The 21081-nt window shown below is 57.1% G+C and overlaps 2 protein-coding genes across 3 annotated transcripts; both read right to left on the bottom strand.

Annotated features, from left to right (window-relative positions):
- Positions 1-748: 748 nt before the first annotated feature.
- On the bottom strand, positions 749-8754 carry RPS6KL1 (ribosomal protein S6 kinase like 1). Of its 2 annotated transcripts, none has more exons than XM_074542608.1 (10): positions 8335-8754; positions 7922-8046; positions 6998-7090; positions 6131-6178; positions 5307-5439; positions 3068-3961; positions 2163-2252; positions 1927-2009; positions 1553-1736; positions 749-1427 (listed from the first exon to the last, which is right to left on the bottom strand). In XM_074542608.1, the coding sequence occupies exons 1-9, from the start codon at positions 8570-8572 to the stop codon at positions 1554-1556; spliced, it is 1887 nt and encodes a 628-aa protein (XP_074398709.1). In that variant the 5' UTR covers positions 8573-8754; the 3' UTR covers positions 749-1427; position 1553. The 2 variants fall into 2 exon arrangements, with proteins under 2 accessions (XP_074398709.1, XP_005479851.2); XM_005479794.4 differs by having other exon boundaries at positions 750-1427; positions 1553-1648; positions 8335-8752.
- A 2540-nt stretch (positions 8755-11294) lies between these two features.
- On the bottom strand, positions 11295-19349 carry PGF (placental growth factor). The gene is made up of 7 exons (XM_005480171.4): positions 18979-19349; positions 18808-18847; positions 17996-18192; positions 16476-16552; positions 14811-14840; positions 14658-14720; positions 11295-13970 (listed from the first exon to the last, which is right to left on the bottom strand). The coding sequence occupies exons 1-7, from the start codon at positions 19042-19044 to the stop codon at positions 13949-13951; spliced, it is 495 nt and encodes a 164-aa protein (XP_005480228.2). The 5' UTR covers positions 19045-19349; the 3' UTR covers positions 11295-13948.
- Between the last annotated feature and the right edge of the window lie 1732 nt (positions 19350-21081).

The raw sequence follows: 21081 nt of genomic DNA, 5'->3' as shown, positions 1-21081 counted from the left end.
TTCTCCAGAGCTCTGCTTCCCTCTGGTGGACGAGCACTCCTGCTGCTGCCTGGGAGGGTGTCTTTGCTGCTGTGGGCAAGCAGGAGCTGGAACCAGCAGCCACAGAGAGGTGTGGCTGTCATTCCTTGCTATGGGAGATAAGTGAGCGGCGTGAGGGGTGCTGGGAGAGGAGGGCCAGAACCGAACTGCTGCCATTGCCAGCTCATCCTTGAGCCTGTGGCTTTTACTTGCACCACTGAGCACAGCAGCCTCCACCTTGGGCTGTCAGCAGACACATGTGTTTGTGCTTTTTCTTTAATCCACAATCTTTGTACATGTGGCCTGCTTCCCTCTGTGCTGGCTCTCAGAGTTCCCCCCTTTTAAACCCTCACTGTGTGGTCCACCAGGGATGAGGGTGCTCAAAGCATGGTTGGCAGGGCTGCTGTCCTGCCAGGTGAAAGGAGCACCGAGCCTGGAAGGCTGGACCCACAACACCTAACAATGACAAAGGGCTGGAATAAAACCCAGGCATTTCTCCCATGTCTGAGCAGCAGCCAAACAGCTGTGCAGACCTGGCAGGCTGTGAGGCAGGCAGCAGCACAAGGACAGAAGGCCAGGCACTCTGCCACCTTCTGGGGTTTGGCTGCAGGGTGCTCATGGCTGGGGGTGACACCAACGCAGGGCTCCCAGGCAGGTTTCAGAAACACATCTGGGGCTCTCTGTTACTCAGCAGGCTTGGCCTACACCTGGCTGATGCAGCTCAGAAAGAAAAGGACAATTCTCTAAGTGATACGGAGTAGTTTATTTTTTTCAGAGGGCCAGGGGGAGAAGAGCAGAGGGCTCCTTGTCACCCCTGCAGCAGGGATGACCCACACACACACACACACATGCAGTCAGGGAGGGGCACAGACCACAGGCCTTGGGCTCCAGCCAGCAGGGCCCGGGGGGGCTGCATTTGAAAGCCACAAAACATAACAGAGCAGGGGGGCCACTGGTAGCAGCAGAGATAAAAAACACAGGGAGGGAATTCCAGGGCAGGGTGCTGAGCTGAAGAAGAGATGCCCCAAGAGGGGGAACACCACCACTTCCTGGAGGTGCACCCAGGTTCCTGTTCCCCCCAGGGAGGACCTGGAGAAGACAGGCCCAGCCTGACGCCTCCTCTTTGGAGATGGAGCAAACGGAAGCAGAGACAGAAGGACATGTAAGGCTGCAGAACCTCGTGTGCCCCAGCTCAGGGCAGCCCTCGAGGCAAGCCTTCTCCAGCAGCAGTGCTGCCAGTGCCACAAGTGCCAGGGAAGCAGCCCAGGGCCCAGCTCCCTGGGGGAAGGAGAGCCTGCCTAGCCCACCAGCTTGTTCCAGGGGACTGTGCTGAAGAAGGAGTGAGACTTCAGCTTTGTTATGCCGCCTCCTCCAGAGCCCAAGCGTCGTTTGGGATTGTACTGCAGGAGCTGCAGAGAAAAGCAATGGAACAGGAGGATGGGGAGAGGGGGACACTGGAAATGGTACCAGGCTGGACCCTGCCTTTCCCCAACCTCTATTCCCATTCTCCCCCCCACCCACCCGAGCCCCTCACCTCAGTGAGCAGCGATGTAGCAGCCAGGCTGAGGCCCTCTGGCAGATACAGCTGGGTGTGAGGCTGAATCCCTGATGGATGGTTTTGGGAGAGTGGCTGCAGGAGGCAGAGGGTGATGGTAAGCAGAGGCACCAAGGAGGGTTGGAGCACCCTGTTGAATCTTCATTGTCACACAACCCCAGTCCTACACAGCAGCATTTAAAAGCCCTTAACACCCAGAGACCATGCACAGGCACTGGGAATCACATGTCTAAAGGAACCTGGCCAAGAACTGAGGTGCCAGCAGGGCAAGGCACCTTCCCAGCCCCACACAGCAGGCAGCCCTTAAGCCTCCTCCTCCCCTGTCCCCCTTACAGAGCTCCTCAGCCTCTTACCACTCCTGTCAGCAACTCGTACAGGAGAGAGCCAAAGCTCCAGCAGTCAGCTGCTTCAGTGGGCTCCACGATCCCCCCCACTTCTGCAGAAAGAGACAGAGAGGGGTTAGAGCTGGAGGCAGGGAGCACCAATGACCACACTGTGCTGGGCACATCTCACTGCCTGCAGAAGCCCCCTCTGTCTAATTGGAGCCACTGTGCAGCAAGCTGGAGAAGCCAGGGGACACATCCCTTACCTGGAGCACTGTACAGCTCTTCCCGTGCCTGGCTGCAGTACTGGGGCTCCACCTCTGTCCACTGGCCAAAGAAGGTGAGACGGACATGACCTGCAGAGCAGCACCAGAGTCAAAGGCAGGAAGCTTAGGAAAGACTGGGGACTCTAGTCATAGCACAAAGCCAAGCCATATCCCTGCCCCTGGGAGCAGCCAGGGCACAGGCCCCTGTCATGCCCTGAGCACAGAGGAACTGAGCATCCCCTGGCAGCACACACCCCTCTGCTGGCTCCCAGTGCTTGCCCCAGGTGCACAACAGGTGAGACTGCTTGGGCAGGCTCCGAGCTCCCAGATCTCAGTGCAGGCTGTGGTGAGGGAAGAAGAAGGTTTTAAAGGGGAAGGGGGGAGAAGGTTAGCTTTCTCCTTGCGCAACTCTGCATTTCTCTTAAGCAATTTGTAGCTCTCCAATTTGTCCCAGATGCTGCCAGCTGAACAGGGACTTGCACTGACAGCAAGACATGGCTCAGAGGGATGGGACACCTCCAGAACGTCCCCAGCAGGCAGTTACTATAAGCAGGGGAAATCCAATCCACTAGTCCCACTAACCACAGGCACAGTTCAGCTGGTCTCAGCTTCCCCAGACTGGGATTTCCCAGGCAGCCAATCCCCATGTGGGAGCAGGGGCAATGCATTTCTGTGGCTATGGCCCTTGACTCCTGCTGCAGAGCCATCTCTTGTAATAATTACTTGGAAAACCTAAGTGAGATCACACTTTCAATTTCAGAAATACTAAACCTTCCCAGACTCCCACCCTCTTCCAAAGCAAACACAAGAAAGTCCACATCTTCTGGAAATGGGTCAAGTAGCAGTCTCCCAGCTGGGAGACCAATTTCCTCCTCCTTGGGGCAGCAGCTTGGGGCATTACGTACCAGCTGTATCAAGCAGCAGGTTCCTGGGGTTCAGGTCCCGGCACAATACACCCTGTTGGTGAAGTCCCTCCAAGGCCAGGAGGATTTCTGCTGCCCACAGCTGCACCTGCTCTTCCTTCACAGCCCATGCTCTCCGGCTGTGCCCATGGGAAGCCAAAGCCCTGCATTGTCCTGATGGTGGCTGTTTGCTGAGCCAGCCACGGGTCAGGCTTGCTCCCCAAGAGGGCTCCCACACGGCTGGGTCAGGCACACTGGGTTTGCCAGAGCTGGACAGGGCAACTCCTGCAGGAAGCTGCCTCTCACCCAGGGTCAGGAGGGGCTGAGCCTGGGAGGCCTCAGACACTTTCTGAGTCGGCAGTTGCCCTGCCCCTGGCTGGCCCCCTCTCACAGTCTTTGGTACAGGAACAAGCCCCTGGGGAAGCCTGGGGCCTTGTTGAGAGGCTGTTCTCTCAGATATGCAGCCTATGCTGCTGGTTAGATCATTCCATGGGTAGACAACCAGGCCCTGGCCAGGGCATCTGGCTGACACTGCTGGAAAATGGTCCACACCACCAGACACAGTCTGTGTCACACTCAGATCCTGTCCTCCAGGTGCAGCCCCACTGCCACCAGCAGGAGCCAGGAGAAGCTGGCAGTGGTTCCCTGAGCCAGAGTCTGTGGGGGGGGACTGCTCCTGAGGGAGTGCGGCATCGGTGTTTGCCAATGCTTGGTAGTTCACAGAGCCTGGGAGGCCACTGCCTGTCCAAACAGGGAGGATGGATACTTGGCTGCCACCCTGGGAGTTTCCCACACCATCCTCTGTGCCGTGGTGCTGGAGGGCTGGAATGGTGTTTGAATCAGCACAGTCCTGCTGGACACCATACTTGGAGCGGAGGTGAGACCACAGTTTCCCCCCTGGAAAGCAGAAAGGAGAACAAGTGATGAGGCAGAAAGTATCCCTGGTTCCCCCACTGCTGACATGGCCCATTCAGGGGCCCAGGCCAAAGCCCACATAGTGGGGTCATGATGGAGCATCATAAATGTCCCCAGCAGCAAAGCTCAAGTCCATGCAGAATGCACCCCCGCCCTACAAGCACACCATGCCCAATGCCACAGCTTTCCCAGGACCTGGCACACCTAAGTCCCATTCCCTCCTCCTTTAGCAGCCCTCTCCCCATTCTACAGAGTCTCTTTGATCCCACCTCTGCCACTTCCATGTCACAGACAAGCAACATAGACACAAATGCTCCTGACCCCACTTCCCTCTGAAAGCCTTTCCTTCCTGTGTGACAGAAATGCCAGAAAGCTCCCACAGCATGTCATGAGGCCAGGGGTCAGCAAGGCGCCAGAGCAGCAGAGCCTGGTGCCCACAGCCTGTTGGCAGGGCTTCCCAGCCTCACTACATTCAGTGCTGGCTTCTTTCTGCATACTCAGCCTATAGCAGTACACAAGGAATTGAGCCTGTTCTCCACATCAGCCTCCATTTGTCATTACTGGACTCCAGCTGCTGCTCCCTACACATCCATTCAACCAGCAGAGTAAATAAGCTCCATGGACAAGCCTCCACCTTATCATACTTCACCAGGATCTGGGACAGCCTCAAGTAAGCCTCCTCAATGTACCAAACCCCAGTATGCTCACTGCCCTTTAAGCCCTAATTTTCCATTCCCTCTCTTTGGTATGATCTCAAAATCCAGTCTCACCTTTTGTAACCAAAAAAAAATGTTTCATAAAGGTTTTGTCAAAAGATAGTTTTGTTCCACAACATTCAGGTGAACTACCTCACTTTTTTGGAGTGATTTTTTGAGTTTTCCTTCTCCATCACCTTCCTGTTATGGTCAGACAATGCCAGTAAAATGGAGAGGTTTTTCTTTCCAAGATGCTGAATCACATCAACTTCATTACCCAAAGGCATGACTGCTCCTCCCATGAGGCACAGTGGCCCATCTCTCTAAAGACTGAGGCTGGTTTCTGTATAACACACCCACACATCTTCTTTCTCCATATGGGTCTCCATAGGCCCATTTCTAGGTCACATCCCCAGCCAGTTCTTATCAAACCTCTGCAACTCACAGCTGAACTCCTCTGTTCACTAAGTCCCCAAGCCCTGGTACCTTCACCACCCTTCTGTGAAGAAGACAGCATACATTATCATCATAAAAAACGGTCCCAAAACAGGAGGAGAAACATACTTTGGCCTTTAAAGAAAGGCCAGTTTGGGATAAACCAGGATGCTTCACAGATGGATGTCCTCACTCACCCTGCACGTGCTCCAGATGGAGGAAGATGGAGTCCTCGCTTACATAGTAGCACAACAGCTTGACCATGAAGGGGACCCCGTGAGGGATGATGGTCTGCCGCGCACGGGTTTCAACGTGGGACTTGGGGAGGCTCTGAGGAGGGACAGGCAGATGGGTACAGCATGGCACAGACTTGGCCTCTGTGCAGCCTAGCACAGGCAGAATGTGCCTTCTGCCAAGCCCCATGGCTGCTCCCAGGTCACCCATGATGGAGCTCCCTCATCTGCACAAACTTGTGGCTCGTACAGCTCTGTCAGTGCCCAGCACCCAGCTGTGAGAAGGCAGGGCTCTGCAGAGCTCTGCCAAGGTAGGGCACTCCCCATCTGCACTGTGGGACCCACAGGGCACAGCTGCTCCACAGCACTGACTCCTCTGCAACCACCCTGCTCCCTGCAGGGAGGAACCTGCCATCCCAACCCTTTCTCCTCCTCCCCTAGAAATGATGCTTCTCCCTCTCATGCCAGATCCTCCTTGTTCCAAGGACACTGAAAAATACTCTAGGACTTGTAACGAGCACCTCTTACAACCTGTTTCAGGGGTTGACTCAGTTTCACACAGGCTTGAAGTGTTAAAAGTCAGAGAAATGGATGACCAAGGAGAACCACTTCCCTTCTGATCACAGAGGGTGGTTGAGGCAGCCAAAAGAAGATTTTTGAACCATGAACTTCATCCAGCCTCTGAGAGCAGCTATTTGTAATGCTCTCATCTGCTGCAGCCGTCAGCTTGGACAAGGTGGCCGCAGGCTGAGAGGGAGAAGCAGGCAGATGGAACTGAAAACACCCACCTTGAGTATAAAGGTCTCACCAGTGGCTGGATCCTGGACAATCTGCACCTGGGACAGTACATACAGAATGGTCAGAAGAGGTGACCCGACACATAGCCTACAGGAATGACCCAAGGGTCTCATCTCTGGAACTGTTACAAACTCCCACCCAACTGGAAGAGTTTTGTGAGGCTCAGACCTCTATTTTTGAAAGGCAAAACACAGGTAATGGGCAAGGAAATAGCCAGGCAGCCAAGAAGCAGGAATTAAACCAAGAGGAGGCTCCCATGCCAGTTTTACTTCCTGCACACACTTTACTTCCTTCACACAGTTTTACTTCCCACACACAGGGTTTCACAGTGCTCTTTTTGGGCTCAAACTGGGCCTTGGCGGGACAGGAGGATCCCATCAGTCCTGACAAACTGAGGTGTGTCAACAGCAGTGGAGAGCAATGTGCCATGTGTGTGTGGATACAGTAAGCCTGGCACCTTCACTCCAAGATAATGAACTTCTAATTAGTTTATTTCCAGACAGTTCAGCTTTTGCTGAAGTCTAGATTACCCACAGGAGTCCACCATTGCGGCATCTAGGCATAAAACACAATTCCATATGTGGGAAAGAACAAGGTGCATAAACCTTCCTGTCAATATCTTGGGAGATATGGTAAGCAAAAGTGATAGAACATTAACAGATTTCCCAATCAACTCCTTAAGAGGTCTCGAGTCCTCTCCTATGAATTTTTCTGGGTGGGAATGGTGTGGATGGGTACCCCAACATCGCTTGATGGATGTGCTGAGGGTGGCACCCCCATTCCAGCTGCTAGGACCCTCCCTTATGCTCCCTCTGGTCCAGCCCCAGCCTCAGCCCCGCTCCAGGTGAAGTCATTACCTTATCAATCACTCCCACAACCTTGCACCGTCTCAGGTTCTCCACTGCCGAGCTCAGGGTCCTGATGGGCCGGAAGCGCAGGCTGCTGTAGCCCTGCAGGGCGGTAAGGGAAGAGGAGGTAGGACCTAGAAATGCTGTTGTTCATTACAGTGAGTGAAAAGGGCCCCTGCACTTTCCAGAGTACACAGAAATATTGCCCAGCTGGTCAACATGCAAAGAAAACACTCCAATGGCCATGATTCATTTCTAACATCAGCTAAACCATTTTCTTGGCCAACCCCTGGATTTCTATATTTTCTAGGGAAAGCTTGCACTTGCAGCAGATTTAAAAATCACACCAAAATTTGAAGTTAGACCTGGACTGTTTCAACATTAAGGGGATCTGTGTGGAAGGTAGTTGTCTTTCTCCCTGCGTTCTTCCCACTAGGCTCTGACCTTGCCCTGCCTCACTCCCCTCTCCCTTCTTTAACCACCTCCTTCCCACAATGCAGAAAGCAGCCACTGTCTTTGGTTTCCATACAGATGGAAACGATGACAGACGAGAAGAGGACATTTCTAACATTTGACAGGGTGGTTCCCTGCAGTGACTTCAGTCTCCACAAAAATGTCCATACCCACTATGGGGGCAGCAAGCTAAGCACACACTTTGGGGGGTGGGTTCCTGGGAGCACCCTGGGCCCACCTCGGCTCCTTGATGCAGGCAGGGCCAAGAGCTGCCAGCTCCCATGCAGCCCCTGGCAGGCCAGGACCCTCGGCAGCTCCGTGTGCCTGCCGTTTTCTCCACACATCTTAGCGTGGGATCTGGCAGAGGCAGACGTGGAGGACCACCGGGGCTGCTTTATGTGCGTGTCCCCATCCCCACCCCGTGTCCCGGTGCCACAGCACCGCTGCCGTCCCCCCGCGCGGCCCCACGCCAGCCCTCACCGTGGCGGCGGTGCTGCCGCCCCCGGCCGCCCGCTGCAGGTGGCAATTGAAGATTTCCTCGGCACGCCGCAGGTACTGCGTGATCTTCCTCTTCACGGCCTCCCTCCGCTCCTTGTTGGGGTCAACTGCGGCCGGGGCAAAGGGTGGCTGTGAGGGGCCTGGTTCGGCCCCGAAGGACGGGCCACAGTCCCCCGGGGATGCCCCAGCCCTCTCGCCCTCGTCCCGCTAGGGATGCACTCCCTGGACAGATGCCCCAGTGCCCTCAACACACCCCCTAGCGGGATTTCCCGGTCCCCTCGTCGTTCTCCCTGCAGGGATACCTTGGCCCTCTCACAGGTATGAATGCCCCGGAGCCCCGGCTGGTGTCCCCGGAGGGATGCCCCGGTCCGCCGCCCCCGGGAGGCCGCACACACCCTGCACGCCGCGGAGCAGCACGTCCACGCCGTTCTGGTAGTGGTTGAAGGCCTCCTCGTAGTCCTCGCTGACGTCGCGCTCCAGCGCCAGCCGCAGCTGCCGCGCCGCCTCCACCAGGTAATCCCGGCGCCCGCCGCCCTCGGGCCCCGCCGGCACCACGCGGCCCCGCAGCTGCCCCAGGTAGACGCGTGCCTGCGCCAGGGCCCGGGAGCATGGCTCGGCCTCCGCGCGGCTCATGGCCCCGCCGCGACACCGCCAGCGGGCAGCGACGCCCGCCCCGGCCCCTCCGCTCACCCGCGGGGCCCCCCCGGCACGGGCCCCGGTCCCCCAGCCCCGCCGGACCGCGCCCGGGCAGCGCCGCCGCCTGCATCCCCCGGCGCCGCCGGGCGGAGCGGCAGGGGCGCGGCAGGGGCGGGCCGTGCTGATTGGCCGTGGATGAGATCATCATCATCATCATCATCGCCCCCGCAGGGTCCGTGGCGGGGTCCCCCTGCCGGGGTCCCGCTCCCGCCCGAGGCAGGCCCTCCTCCTCCCCGTTAACGCGCGGTAAGCATTACTCCACTTGCTTTATTATCATCCTTATTCACCATTAATTGTCCTTAATTAACTAAGCTCTCGTTCATGAAATTGTGCCTTCGCAGCCGTGTTTCCTTCCTCCCATAATGCTTAATTAGCTGTGTTTTAATTAGCCTTTGTTGCTGCCGTCCACCCGACAGGTGCACCCATTCCGACAGCTCCCCACTGCCACAGTTACAATGGTGATATCTTGCCACTTCATCACGGCCAGCCCAGGGTACCCTGGCCCTTCCCGATTTCCTCTTTCAGGTGAGTGCCGTTGGCCCTGACACTGAGCTCTCAGCCTGACCTTCTACCAGCTCTTGCAGACTCTTTGGGTTTTTCCAACTTATTCTAAATGTCCAGCACAGGGAAGATCAGCACAAGTGCGCTCAGGTGCAGCAAAGTGACAGCGTAATCGATATCCCAGCTGGTGGCAAAAAATGCTTTGTGTATGAAAAATACCAGTCTTTGGCATCTCTTAGAAACATGTATTCCTGCCCTCCTGGCCTGGCTTTTTCTTGGAAGGCCAGGAGGCCTTGCATTGCCTGCTAGATCACTGCACTTCTTAGTGAAGGAGATTTGCTGAACCAGGAGTGCTCAAGTGGTTACTACCAACTGGCCAGCTGGTTTGCTGTGTCTGTGGGATGGTGGGTCCCAGACTAGATAACTTCCTTACCACTGGCATGGCAGGGCACCTGCAAAGGGAGAAGGGCTGGGATGAAAGCTAAGGGACACCCTTGGAAAAACTGTGCTAAGATTGCCTGGGAAGAGGGAGGCCCCTGCATCTTTGTCCATCCCTTGCTAACCCATGCACATGTCCCACTACAGCAGGAAATGATCCTAGGATGGGGGTTTTCATTCTGGGAAGCTGTCCCTGTGCTGTGCCATCAGAGCCACACCAGCCTGGTCAGTCATTGTGTCCAGCCCCTGCTGGACCTGGCACTTGCTGTGGGGCTGGCAGAGGGGGCCCCCCTTTGTGCCAGGCCTGTGGTTACCCTGCACACACTTGTAGGGGATCTCCCTGGGCTCAGGTGCCCTGGGCAGCTCCTGTGCACAGCCCAGCCTGTTAACAACAGCACAGGGCAGTAAAGCCTGTGCCCACAGCTCAGCATCCAGCACCAAACACTGCCTCTCTTACAAAGACCATTTCTTTGGGAGTATGAAAGTATTTGCTGTGCCTCAGAGGGCAGGTCTAGGAGGATGCAAAGCCATCTGCTTTGTAAGACAACTCGCTGCCCAAACACAATTGATGTGCTTGGTTCTTTGGTTTCTTCTCAAAACACTTCCATGTTCCTTTTCCAGCCTCTGCCTAACAGAGACCAATTTTTTCTGCCCAGCCTATTTACACCCCACAGTCTTTGTGGTCTTTTAATTCCCACCAGGGACTGGAGGCTCCTCTTTGAAGTGAAAAGTCTGAGCAGGCAAGAAGTGAAGGAGAGCCAGGGATGAGAGCAGGGGTGCTGCTGGCACTATTCACCTGCCTGGCTTCAGCAGATCTGTGTGGGCCTGGAGAGGACAGAGCGCTGGAAAATCACAAAATCCAGCACAATCTATCTGTAGAGTGGTTTGGATATTGAGGTGATGGTGGCAGGGAGATGTGGGAAGAGGAGTCACCAGGAGGGTACAAAACTCATTTAAGTTCTTCATTAAACATCTCTGGAGTGGCCAGAAGAGAGTGAGTCAAAGGCATCAGCAGGAAGTGCCTCGAGGATGCTCCTGAGAGGAAAAGCCTTGCAGGGGAAGAAGATTTGTACCAGCCCTGAGGCACAACTGCCTTTACCTGTGGGCTTCCAGGTTTGCATGTCAGTGCTGGATAGAGTGCCTTGAATTTAGGGGATTACTTTTAGATTAACCTGTTGAAGAGCTTGTGCTCCTTGTTGGGAAGTGGGAACTGCCAAAGCAGAACCAGCACAGACAAAGAGCAGGGAGAGGAGGGAGAGCTGCCTCTTTTCTCACAAGCTGAAACTGACACATGAGAGCTGGCAAAAGCTTAAAATATGCTGAGACTGCAAACAGCACTGGCTTCAACAGGCAGGATTATGCCAAATTTTGTGAGGGTGCAAGAGACTTGCAATCATGAAGTTAAGACCTCAGTGTTTCTTTATTTGCATGGAGACATGTGGGAGACCTGCCTGGGCATGGCTGGCAGACACTGCTGGGTAGCAGAGCTCTGATGGCAGCCTGTGCTCAGGGACACCAGAGGTGACGGAAGCTTCAACATCAGGGCTTCACCAGCTACAATGCTACATCTCTGGGCCAATGCCCACATCACCTTTACAGTTACTTCCCAAAAAATGTAAAATATTTTTCCTGGTGCATGAGGCTGCTTTATGTTTTGTCTCCCTATAACTATCCTCCTAAACCATCTTGCTGCAGCTCCTAAAGCCTTTTTAAACAAACCTTTGCCCTGTAAGGCTGGAAGGCACAGGGAGCCCTGGGACGCTGATAACCCAGTGGCGTGTTGTTCCTGGGCTCTGTGGGACAGCTGCAAGGGGTACTCAGCAGAGAAAGGGTGAGGGATTTGGGAGCACTGGGGCTGGAACAGGTTTTCTGCCTGTCCATGGTGGATGCTGCTGTCTCTGGGGCTGGGGTATGTCCGGGTCCCTTCACAAGGGCACCTACAGCCCTGCACGGTAGTACCTGGAGACATGGGGTTCTGTAGATGTAGCTGATCTTGTCAGAGTGCTCACACATCTGCTGTGGCCAAGGAGAGCTCCCAGAAGCTCGTGATCTAAAAAGAGCTACAACAGGGACCACACAGAGGGACAGGCAGACAGTGGTGGGTCCCCTCGAGAGGAAACATGGGTATTGGACACAAGCCCTGAAGCCAGGAAGCCTCTGCTCCTCAGAGCAGCAGTCTCCCACCCTGATCCTCATCCTTCCATTGGGTGGGAGGTCCTGCTGGCAGTCCCTGCCACCCTGCAGTGAGGAGGGTCTGAGGACTCTCCCCTCTGGCAGGGACAGGGAAAGGAGCTAGCACTGCCCTGGGCATGTGATGCCTGCAGCAATCACAGGAACTTCATGGGCTGGGCCTCATTAGGTTCCTGTTACCTCCATGGAGCTGGAGCTGCAGCTCCCAAACCTCTTGTGCAAGTGATGTTTCCCCTTGCTCCAGACCTGCCCCAGCTATTCTGCTCATCATGGTTGCAGTGGGACAGCCACATCCCTCCCAGCACTCACATTCTTGCTATCCAACACCCTATGGGAGGAGCAGGGGACAAGGCCACACATGGCACCCAGGTGATAGAGGGAGAGAAGCAAGGCAGGGGTCTGTGCAAGGCAGGGGTCTGGCCCTGCCACGTCTGAAGGGCAGAGCTGCCTGAAACACCTCAATGCAGACACCAGACACCAGGAACTGTGTACAGGAAAAGCCACTGTGTGTTAGTGTGTTTGAATTTGTTTTAATCCTAATTATGAGTCTTGATAAACTTATTTTTATTAATTAACATACTTGATTTATGTAGCTTCCTTTTTTTAAACATATAATACTACCAGGGTATTAAAGACAATACAGAAACCATCACATACATCCTCAAGTGCTGCACTTGGTTCTCCTTGGCCTCAGAGCAGAGCCAGCCAGGCAGAAATGACACACAGTGACAGGGAAAGCCTGTGTGGACCAGGTCAGCACATGGTCCACACAGACTTTGAGTGATGTGGGAAGGGGAGCAGCAAGTTCCCCTCACCTGTGAGGTAGTGAAGGAGGAACTTCATGGGCTATTTTTGAGGCAAAGGCCATGTAGGCTGTGCTCCAGGATACTGTGGATGCCTGGAAATGGGATCCAAAAGGGATCCAGCAAGCTCCTGAACGATATGTCCAGCTGCACAATGACAACTCACACAGTCCCTGCTATTTGATGGCAGTATGCAGGTTCACATAACCTCAACACCCACCTCCAGCTTCCCCTGGCAGGGATCTGCCCTGTCCCCATGTCCCCAGCCTAAGGCAACACCAGCATTATGGCTTGGAGCATCATAATGTAACCCCTACCACAGGCAGCTCTGTCAGGTGTGGCAAGGAGCCACCTTGGACCCCAGTTCTTGCGGAGTTAGGCGCCACTCTTGTTCCTCAGAGCAGGATAAACCACAGGTCCCTTCATGTAAGGATAACCTTGAAACCTTTGCAGATCTTGCCCTCCGGTCTTTTGTTTGAAGCTTTCAAACAAAAAAAGAGAATGGGCAAGCACAGGATGGGCAGGGTGAACAGGGAGAGGTACCAGTCCCACACTGTGCTGTGGAGGGGAAGGGCAGCTCACCCAAGGGTCTCCCAGTACCCAGCTGAACTCCAGCACAAGGATAGCCCCCAGCCCAGGGAGGAACCTGCTGGTTGCCCATCTCCAGCATCACACCAAGGGCAGTCCCTTGGTGCTGCAGGATTGGTGATGGGGACAAACTCTGGGTCACAGCCCTATTCCAGCCTGAGTGGGTGCCCATGGGGGAGTTCCCTGCCTTGTTGGAAAGCAGACAGGAGCTGCCAGCTCCCATGTCTGACCAGCTTTTATTGAGCAGGGCAAAGCTGAGATGCAGCTGTGAAAACATGAGCAGCCCAGTTCCCTTCTGTTCCCAAGCAGAACAGATCCCTGGCACCTGCCCCGTGCCAAAACTGGGACGGATGCAGCCCTACAGCCTTGCCTGCCCCAGGTTTCCTTCCTCCCCAGCTGCAGAGCACTGGCAGGACAGAGAAGTTTTGCAGGTGCAGCCCTGTGAGCCATCTCCGCTCACTGCCACATCATGCTGTCCTCCCCAGCCAGTTCCAGCAGCACAATCACCAGCTTGGCTCCTCATTGCCCCTAGAATGTCCTCAAACAGCAGCACGCTGCTTGAGCTCCTCATCTTCAGCCCCAGGCTTGGTCACAAGTCCTTTTCTCTTGCTGCCAGTGGGGCAGATGGGGCAAGGGAGTCCTTGGTGCCAGGCTGTGCTCCCAGCAGGGCCAAGCAGGAGTAACAGTCAGCTCTTCCGTGCTGGAGTCCTGGAGGGACACGGCTCCACAGTGTCCCGTGCTGGGGACAAGGGCAGCTGGCTCGGCCCATGGTGGGAGCGGGGCTGGGCAGGGGCTACCTGCGGGGTGTGCCACACCTGCAAAGAGAGCGGGGCACGGGGTGAGCACTGCCAGCACGGGACCTCACCCGCTCTGCCCTGGGCCCCCTTTGTGCCTGGGACACAGGAGTGCAGGGCAGGGCCTGCAGGCAGCCTCCTCGGGGGGAGCAGTGAGGGTGGTGGGGCTGCCACTGCTGAGCCCCAACAGCGGCCTCCACACAAAAGGGGGGAATGCCAGAGCAAACTGCTGGCCACAGGTGTCACACCTCCAAAGTGTGTCCAGCCTGTGCTGTGACAGCAAGGAGTTTGAGAAAGTGAGATAAAGGATGGAAAGAGCAGAGTAACCCAAACAACAATCAGTCAAGGACAGCAGTAAGGACACAACTGGCAGCAAGATGAGGCTGAAACTGGAAATTCATGGATCCATGAAATCCAGCATGGTCTGTGATGGCAATAGAGCAAAACACCATCAAGTCACCAAGCCCATCCATCCCCATTCTGCCCAGCTTTGAGCTGCTGAGCCTGGGGACTACCAGGTACCTCCTGAGTCTTCGGCAGGAGGCCTGTTTCCCCACAGCCACTGTCCCCTCCTGCTTACTTCTGTGTCTGCTCTGCACAAACCCTTCACTGCTCACAGTGTCAGTAAAGATCTAAATGCTTAATGAAGACACATCCCAAGAAAATTAACCCAGAAGACACCACCCATACCTGCCCCTGCTCACTTACAGTTCACAGTCTTTCCGTCCCTTCTTGTCCTGTCTTCTCTTACCTCGGCCCTTGGACCTCCTCCTTCAGAAGGAAAGCACCACAAGAAGGGCTGATGAGTGGGAGATGAGACCCACAATCCCAACCAGTAACAAAGCCCCTGGTGTCACTCACCTTCCCAGCCTCATCAGGTCCTGCCGGGGCCTGCAGAGTGGGAAAATGACAGAGAGAAATGGTTACTGGGCAGTGCTGCATGTTGAGCTGCAGGAGCCGACCCCAGGACATGCCCAATACACTGCACAATTTGTCTGGCATCATTCATGTTTAAAACAGACAAAATATCTCTTCTCTTGACCTTATCAAGCCCTCAGTCAGGAGCTGATTGCTGCAGGCAGAGACAGCAAAAGGGCTGGTTGGCTTGCGTGACTACCCTGGGGCTGTGACATTTTGCCAGTGAGGCTGGAGAGGGCAAGCTCAGCCTTAGCTGCTCCCAGTGGCAGCTTTCACATCCCATAGTGAAACAAGGTGCAGCATCCTGAGTGACAAACATGGGGGATTTGCTGCAAAGTTCCGGTGGTGGGTTCTCAGCCATGACCTACCTCCCCTGTTGGCGTCACAGCCAGGACATCTGCCATTCCTGCACTAACTACAAAAGGCAGCGATGTACAGGTGTGGAGAGCAGATTAGGAAGAAACCTAAAACTGCTGCAGAGGGCAGCCTGCACAAGTGCTCATAGGAGATCCCCTGGAAGTTACCCTAGGGAGGAAAAGCACAAAAGGCTTAGGAAATTCCCTGCATGGGAAATAGCTGGAAGCAGAGATGGAGGCAAGTAATATATCTGCTTCTTCCCACTCTGCCTTCTGCATCTACTGACAGACAGAGACCATGTGGAGCTGGGTCTGCTCCAGTACAGCTGCTCGTAAAACTGCAGGGGAATACCAATCTGGGAATCCTCAGGATCTTCTTCCAGGAAAGGATCATGTCTAATGGCTGCCCAGCAGGACACTCATCCCCCAGTTTTCACAACACTAAATCACCCTGGGATCATGATGAAGAGTGATGACCAGGGCCCCCCATGCAGGCAGTGCTGGAGTCTCTATGGCAAGGACCAGCTGCAGGCAGCACCAGAGCTGCTCCCACAGCATTGCAGAGGCCCCATCCTGCCCAGGCTTTCACCACTTTTGGGACATAGAGAGCACCCCAAGGGGTTGACAGGTGCCAGCAGTTTGTGGCAGGCAGGTGCTGTGCATCCATTCCAGGCCAGCATTGCATATCCAGGCCAGGCTGGCACTGTGTGTTTTAGGCTTTCATTTGTTGGCTTGGATGTAAACCTCTGCTGTACCCCCAGGTCTCTATGGGGTAGCCTCCCTTAAATGGTGGCCCAAGACTCAGCTGTTGAGCTTTCTCTTTGGGCCACAGTCACATCCAGGCATACCAAGCCACGGAGCTCCCTGCAGAGCCACCACCCTGGACATGCTAACACACACCAAACTGCTGCCACAGAGCCACCAGCCTTGCTCCGTTACCCACAGGCAGATCCCCTGGCTAAAGAGCATAGACCAGGCATGCCAAGGCAGCTGCAGGGGTGGGGAGCACAGCCTGCAGTCAGTGCATGGTGCCTGACCTGTGCTCACAATGGCACGCACCCCATCGTGTGCGGGGAGCAGGTGCAGAGCTGTGCTGCAGCCTGCAGCTGGACAAGGGCCACAAGCACCTGCAAGGCCCAGTGCAAAGACAGCAAGAGGGGTGCCAGACCAGCCAGGGTGCCCAGAGGGTGCCCCTGCTCCACACACAGGGAGAGCTGGCAGGCTTGCTCGTGCTGGAACCAGGAGTCCCTACCTGCACTCGCACTGCTTGTGCTCCGTGAATGCCATCTCCACATAGGGTGCCTCCCCGTTTGGCTTTATCTTCAGGAGCTGAAAGAAGAGCAAAGGTTACTTCTCAGGCAGTAGCAGGAGGGGGCTGGAAAGATTCCTGACCCACTGCCTTGCCACCCCAGGCTCTTGGGAAGATGCATGTCTAACCTGTTCCTCAGAACCTCCAACAACAGAGTCCACCTCCACACATAGGCAGCACTGGCCAGGCCCAGCTGCCCCAGCAGCTTGGGAGGCTCTGCCAGTGCCACCCCTTGTCTTCAGGGCTTTAATTTAAGTCCCATGGCCTTGGGAGTTCCCAGCCTTAGAAAAGATTTTTCAGTCTCTACCCTTCTGGATAATTTTCACATATCTGATCCCTTTGCACACCTCCCTTCTCTGACAGAAATATCCTTCCAGTTGTGTTTTTCAGGCCAATCCCACTGCTGCTGCCTCCTCCTGGACCCTTCCTACAGCACTGAGTTGGAACTGACTGGAGTCAGTACCACAGTGCCTCCCCAGCCCAGGGGTACAGGACTTGCACTGTCACATGTCACAGCCCAGCCTGAAGTTCAGGTTGGACATCCAAGGGCCTTACAAGACACATTTATCATTGCTGTGATCCCCAATAGCCCCTGCGGATGCCTCTGGCATTTCCACCCGGCACACAGCAGCAGGATCCCTCCCATAGAGGGAGACCTGTGCTTGGGGAGCTGCCTCCTGCTCACACCAGGCTTTTGATCCATCCCAACTAAGAGCTTTTTGCCATCCTGCCTTCCAACACACTTTCCACCTCAGAGACAAAAATCACTGGTGGTTTATTGCAGGCATTCCCTAGTCCATCATCCATGGCAAAGCAGAGCATTTCCCTGGTCCCTGCAGGATCAGCAGGCTGATCTCTGGCAGCTCAGTGCAGGGGCTGCAGTGTGAGGAGAGCTGCTGCCTGGTACATGGGGAAGAGTTGAACATCCCAGGACCTCTCCCCCTGCATCTCACAGCTCACACAGCGGTGACTGAAAACTCGGCTGGCTCAGCCCTTCATGCTCACCATGCCCCAGAGTGGGGGCATCCATGTCAGCACCACCCCGAGCATCACTTGACAGAGGAGAGCCTCACTCTCCCTTGATTCAAGGGTAGTACCTGCTGTGTCCCAGCAGGCAGCCACGGCTAATGAACACCCCCCAGCCCCACCACAGGACAGGAAAGGTCTGGAAAAATAACAGCAATGAGCGAGACAGACCACACAGAGAGAAGTCGGGGAAGGAGAGAGTGAGGCCAGTACCACCAGGGGTGACACCTGACCTCAGGGCCAAACCCAAAGAGCAGGCAGAAGGACCCGACTGGCTTGGCTCGCATTTCAGCAGTTGTAAGTCCTCTCCCTCGCTAGCCCCACTTCTACGATGCCTAGAGGATGCAAAGCAGCTAGCTCACTTCCCGGCGCTGGTGAGCCCCCCTCCAGCTGTGCGGCAGCCCCGGCCCCGCAGCAGCAGCAGCAGCAGCTCGTACCTGCATGGTGACCGTGCTCGTCTCCACGGGCACGCAGCGGAGACCCTCGTCCCCACAACAGCCTCCGCAGCGCTGCAGAGAGACGCAGGAGGGTCTGAAAATGTACTCCACCTCGTTGGGGAATTCGGTAATGACGTCCACCAGCTGCTCCAGAGGCCGGCAGAAACTACGATTCCAGATCTCCCGAAAGGTAAGGACTGCAAGAGATAGGGACTGTCAGGGGCGCCCAGGGCGGCAGAGCCCAGCCGGGCAGGTGCAGCAGCCGCTGGGGGATCCTGCAGCCACCACGGAGCACAGGGAAGCAAAGGACCACTCTGTGCTCCGAGTAAGTCCGTCACTGTACTGTGCACATCGCTGTGCGGGAGCTCACACAGCCGCCCCGACGGCTCTTTCTGCCTCTATCCGCCAGCTCGGTCTCCTGCCCCGGCTCTCTGCTCACCCCCGAGCTCCGCCGCCAAGGGGCTCCCCCGCACCTCGCCCGGCCGGACAGCCGTCCCCTGGGCAGGGAGAGCCGAGCGGAGCTCTCTCACTCGGCACCCCGCATGCCGGCACCGGAGGGGCGGCACTCTCGGGACCGGGCTGCGCTCCGCTCCGGCCCGCGGCGGTACCCGGTGCCCGAGGACGGCTGGGGGCGTCGGGTTGCTCCGAGCCTCGGCACAGCTCCCGGCCACCTCCCCGGCTTGTCACCACGGGGCTCCAGAGGTAACACAGCCCCGGGTAGCACCCAACGCGCCCCGGCCTTGCGCGAAGCCTTCCCTGGGTTGCTGCCCCCTCCCAGCCGCGACACCGGCGGCCGCCCATTTCCAACTCACCGGGAGACTCCGTGCTGGCGGTCCCCCGTTCCTCCGGGGCCTGCAGGAGAGAAAGGCGAGCTCTGGGGGGGCAGCACGGGGTGACCCGCTGCCGCCCCCCGCCGGGAGGAGCCGTCCCGGCTCCCGCGGCCGCCCCGTGCTCCGAGCCCCCTCCCGCCCCTCGGCTCTCACCGGGGCGGGCGGTGCCCCCAGCGTCCCCGCCACCAGCAGCCGCAGGAAGGCGCCGAGCAGCCGCATCGCCGCCCCGGTACAGACTCGGCGCCGCCACTACCGCCCCGCCGCCCCCGGCATGCCGCCCCGCCGCCGGGCCACCGGCCCCGCCGTGCCGCCTCCGCCGCCGCCGGGCCATGGGAGCGCGCCCCGCTCCGCCGCCGTATTTCACCGCCACCGCCCCGCCGCCGCCCCGCCCCGGCCCCGCCGCGGGGCGGGAGCAGGTGCTGGCCCCGGCGGCCGCGGGCACGGCCGGTGCTCCCGGACGCGGCGGAGCCCTCTCCTCCAGCGCCCCCGCACCGCCTCCGGGCACCGCTCCATCGCGCTGTCCCGGCGCTTCCATCCACCGCCCCGTGCCCGGTGAATCCCCGGCCGGCGGGAACCACCGGGGCTCTGCTGGGCTTCTCGGCTTGCTGTTTTCGCTGCCCCATGCCCATCCACCCGTTCTGCGCCCACCTGCCTTCTGACCCCATACAACAGCCCCTTTCCCACCATCCTCTTCATTCCTCTACTGATGCCCTGTTCCCACCCAAACTTCCCGTGCCTGTCCCCCCACCCCCTTCCCCCTCAAGCTGCCCCGTGCCTGTTCCATCAGCCCCTGCCGCTGGACCCCTGCCAAAGGGCTTCCAGCCCCCTCAGCCTCAGAGACAGCATCCTGGTTCTGGTCTACAGCTCGGAAGGGAAGGGGGCACAGCAGGTCTTGGGTCAAACCCTGCTGCCAACCCAAAGGAGCTCTGTTGGCCTTTTCTGTTCTATTTTTAAGCCCCAGAGGCCAGGGAAGCTGGAACTATGGGAGGTGTGATGAGATGCCGACAGGCAACACGATCCCCCGTGGGCTGCAGGTCCCAGGGAAATAACGAGCTCTGTGTCCGTGCCAGGATTCACGTCCTCCTGGGAGAGTGGGGAGGCTGCTTCAGGGCTTCCCTACCCAACACCATGTGAGGTCCGTCCCTGCAGCATGAGGATGCCAGTGATCCGCTCCCAGCCTGTGGGATCTGTCCCCAGGGGATGCAGGGCATGCCAGCTGCCTGTCCTCAGCCCTGCTGGGCCATGCAAGTGGCAGTGACTCAGGCACCAGCAGGAGCTGGGCTCAGTCGGGAGCTTCTAGGCATTAGTACCCCTGAGTGTGTCACAAAGCTGCTGGAGCAAGGCCTGGTGAATTAGCATGGAGATGCTGCAGAGATAAACACAGAGAACTCCCAGCCCCACCGCGGGGAAGGTGTGCTGCAGTTCATCACTCAGCACCAACTCAGCAGCTGCTGGGGCTGCTGTGGCAGTGGCAGTGCCTGTTCATGCTCCTTCTCCTGGATGGGCAGCAAAAAGCAGGTAACATCCTTAAAGTGGTGACTGGAGCATGCCTGTGGTCTCCCTCTGCCACCCTACAGACCCTCCTGGGCCAAGGGGACCCCCTTCCCACTGCCCCAGGGCTGGTTGTGAGATGGGGTGAAGAGAGCATTTCCTCCCACCCGAGAGCAGAGGCCGCCCTGAGCAGCAGCTGCTGCCAACTCACTGGACAGACAGAATCCTGTTATTGCAAAGACCGTGACCACACGGGGCCTCATGCCTGTCCTTGCAGGAAGGTCCCTTGGGGCCACCTCTCAGACACAAGGCCAGCCTCTGGCGCTGGAGCAAAGGGCTCTCCCCCAGGAGCTGTGTGGCTGGGGGGACCAGCCCTTAATTGCTGAGTGCAGTCCTGTTCCTGGTCTGAAGCTATTTCCTCAGAGGCCTTGGGCAGAGTTTACATTCCTGGGATGAGCATCCACTTTCTAGGCAGTGTGGAGCACAGACAGGAGAAGAGGAATAATATTTGGACACCGGTCACCTGTGATCAGCAACATCCTCCTGCATATGGGAGAAACATCAAGCTGGCTGGGGTCACAGCTGCTGGCTTTCCCCTGTGCCATGCTCCTCCCTGGGGGGCCAAATGTGCCCTTCCCCAGCTGCAGGACCGGGCTGGAGGTCGATGCTATAAATGCACCAGCATGTCCCTCGCGCCGCCCCCACTCGGCTCTGGGGAGCGGAGTTACGCATTTGGGAGAAGGGACAGAGGAAGCTCAAGGAACC

The sequence above is a fragment of the Zonotrichia albicollis genome, chromosome 6 (assembly GCF_047830755.1).
Source record: "Zonotrichia albicollis isolate bZonAlb1 chromosome 6, bZonAlb1.hap1, whole genome shotgun sequence".
In the NCBI taxonomy this organism is placed as follows: domain Eukaryota; kingdom Metazoa; phylum Chordata; class Aves; order Passeriformes; family Passerellidae; genus Zonotrichia; species Zonotrichia albicollis.
The sequence above is the reverse complement of the archived record's forward strand: the minus strand, read 5'-3'. Positions and strand labels throughout refer to the sequence as shown.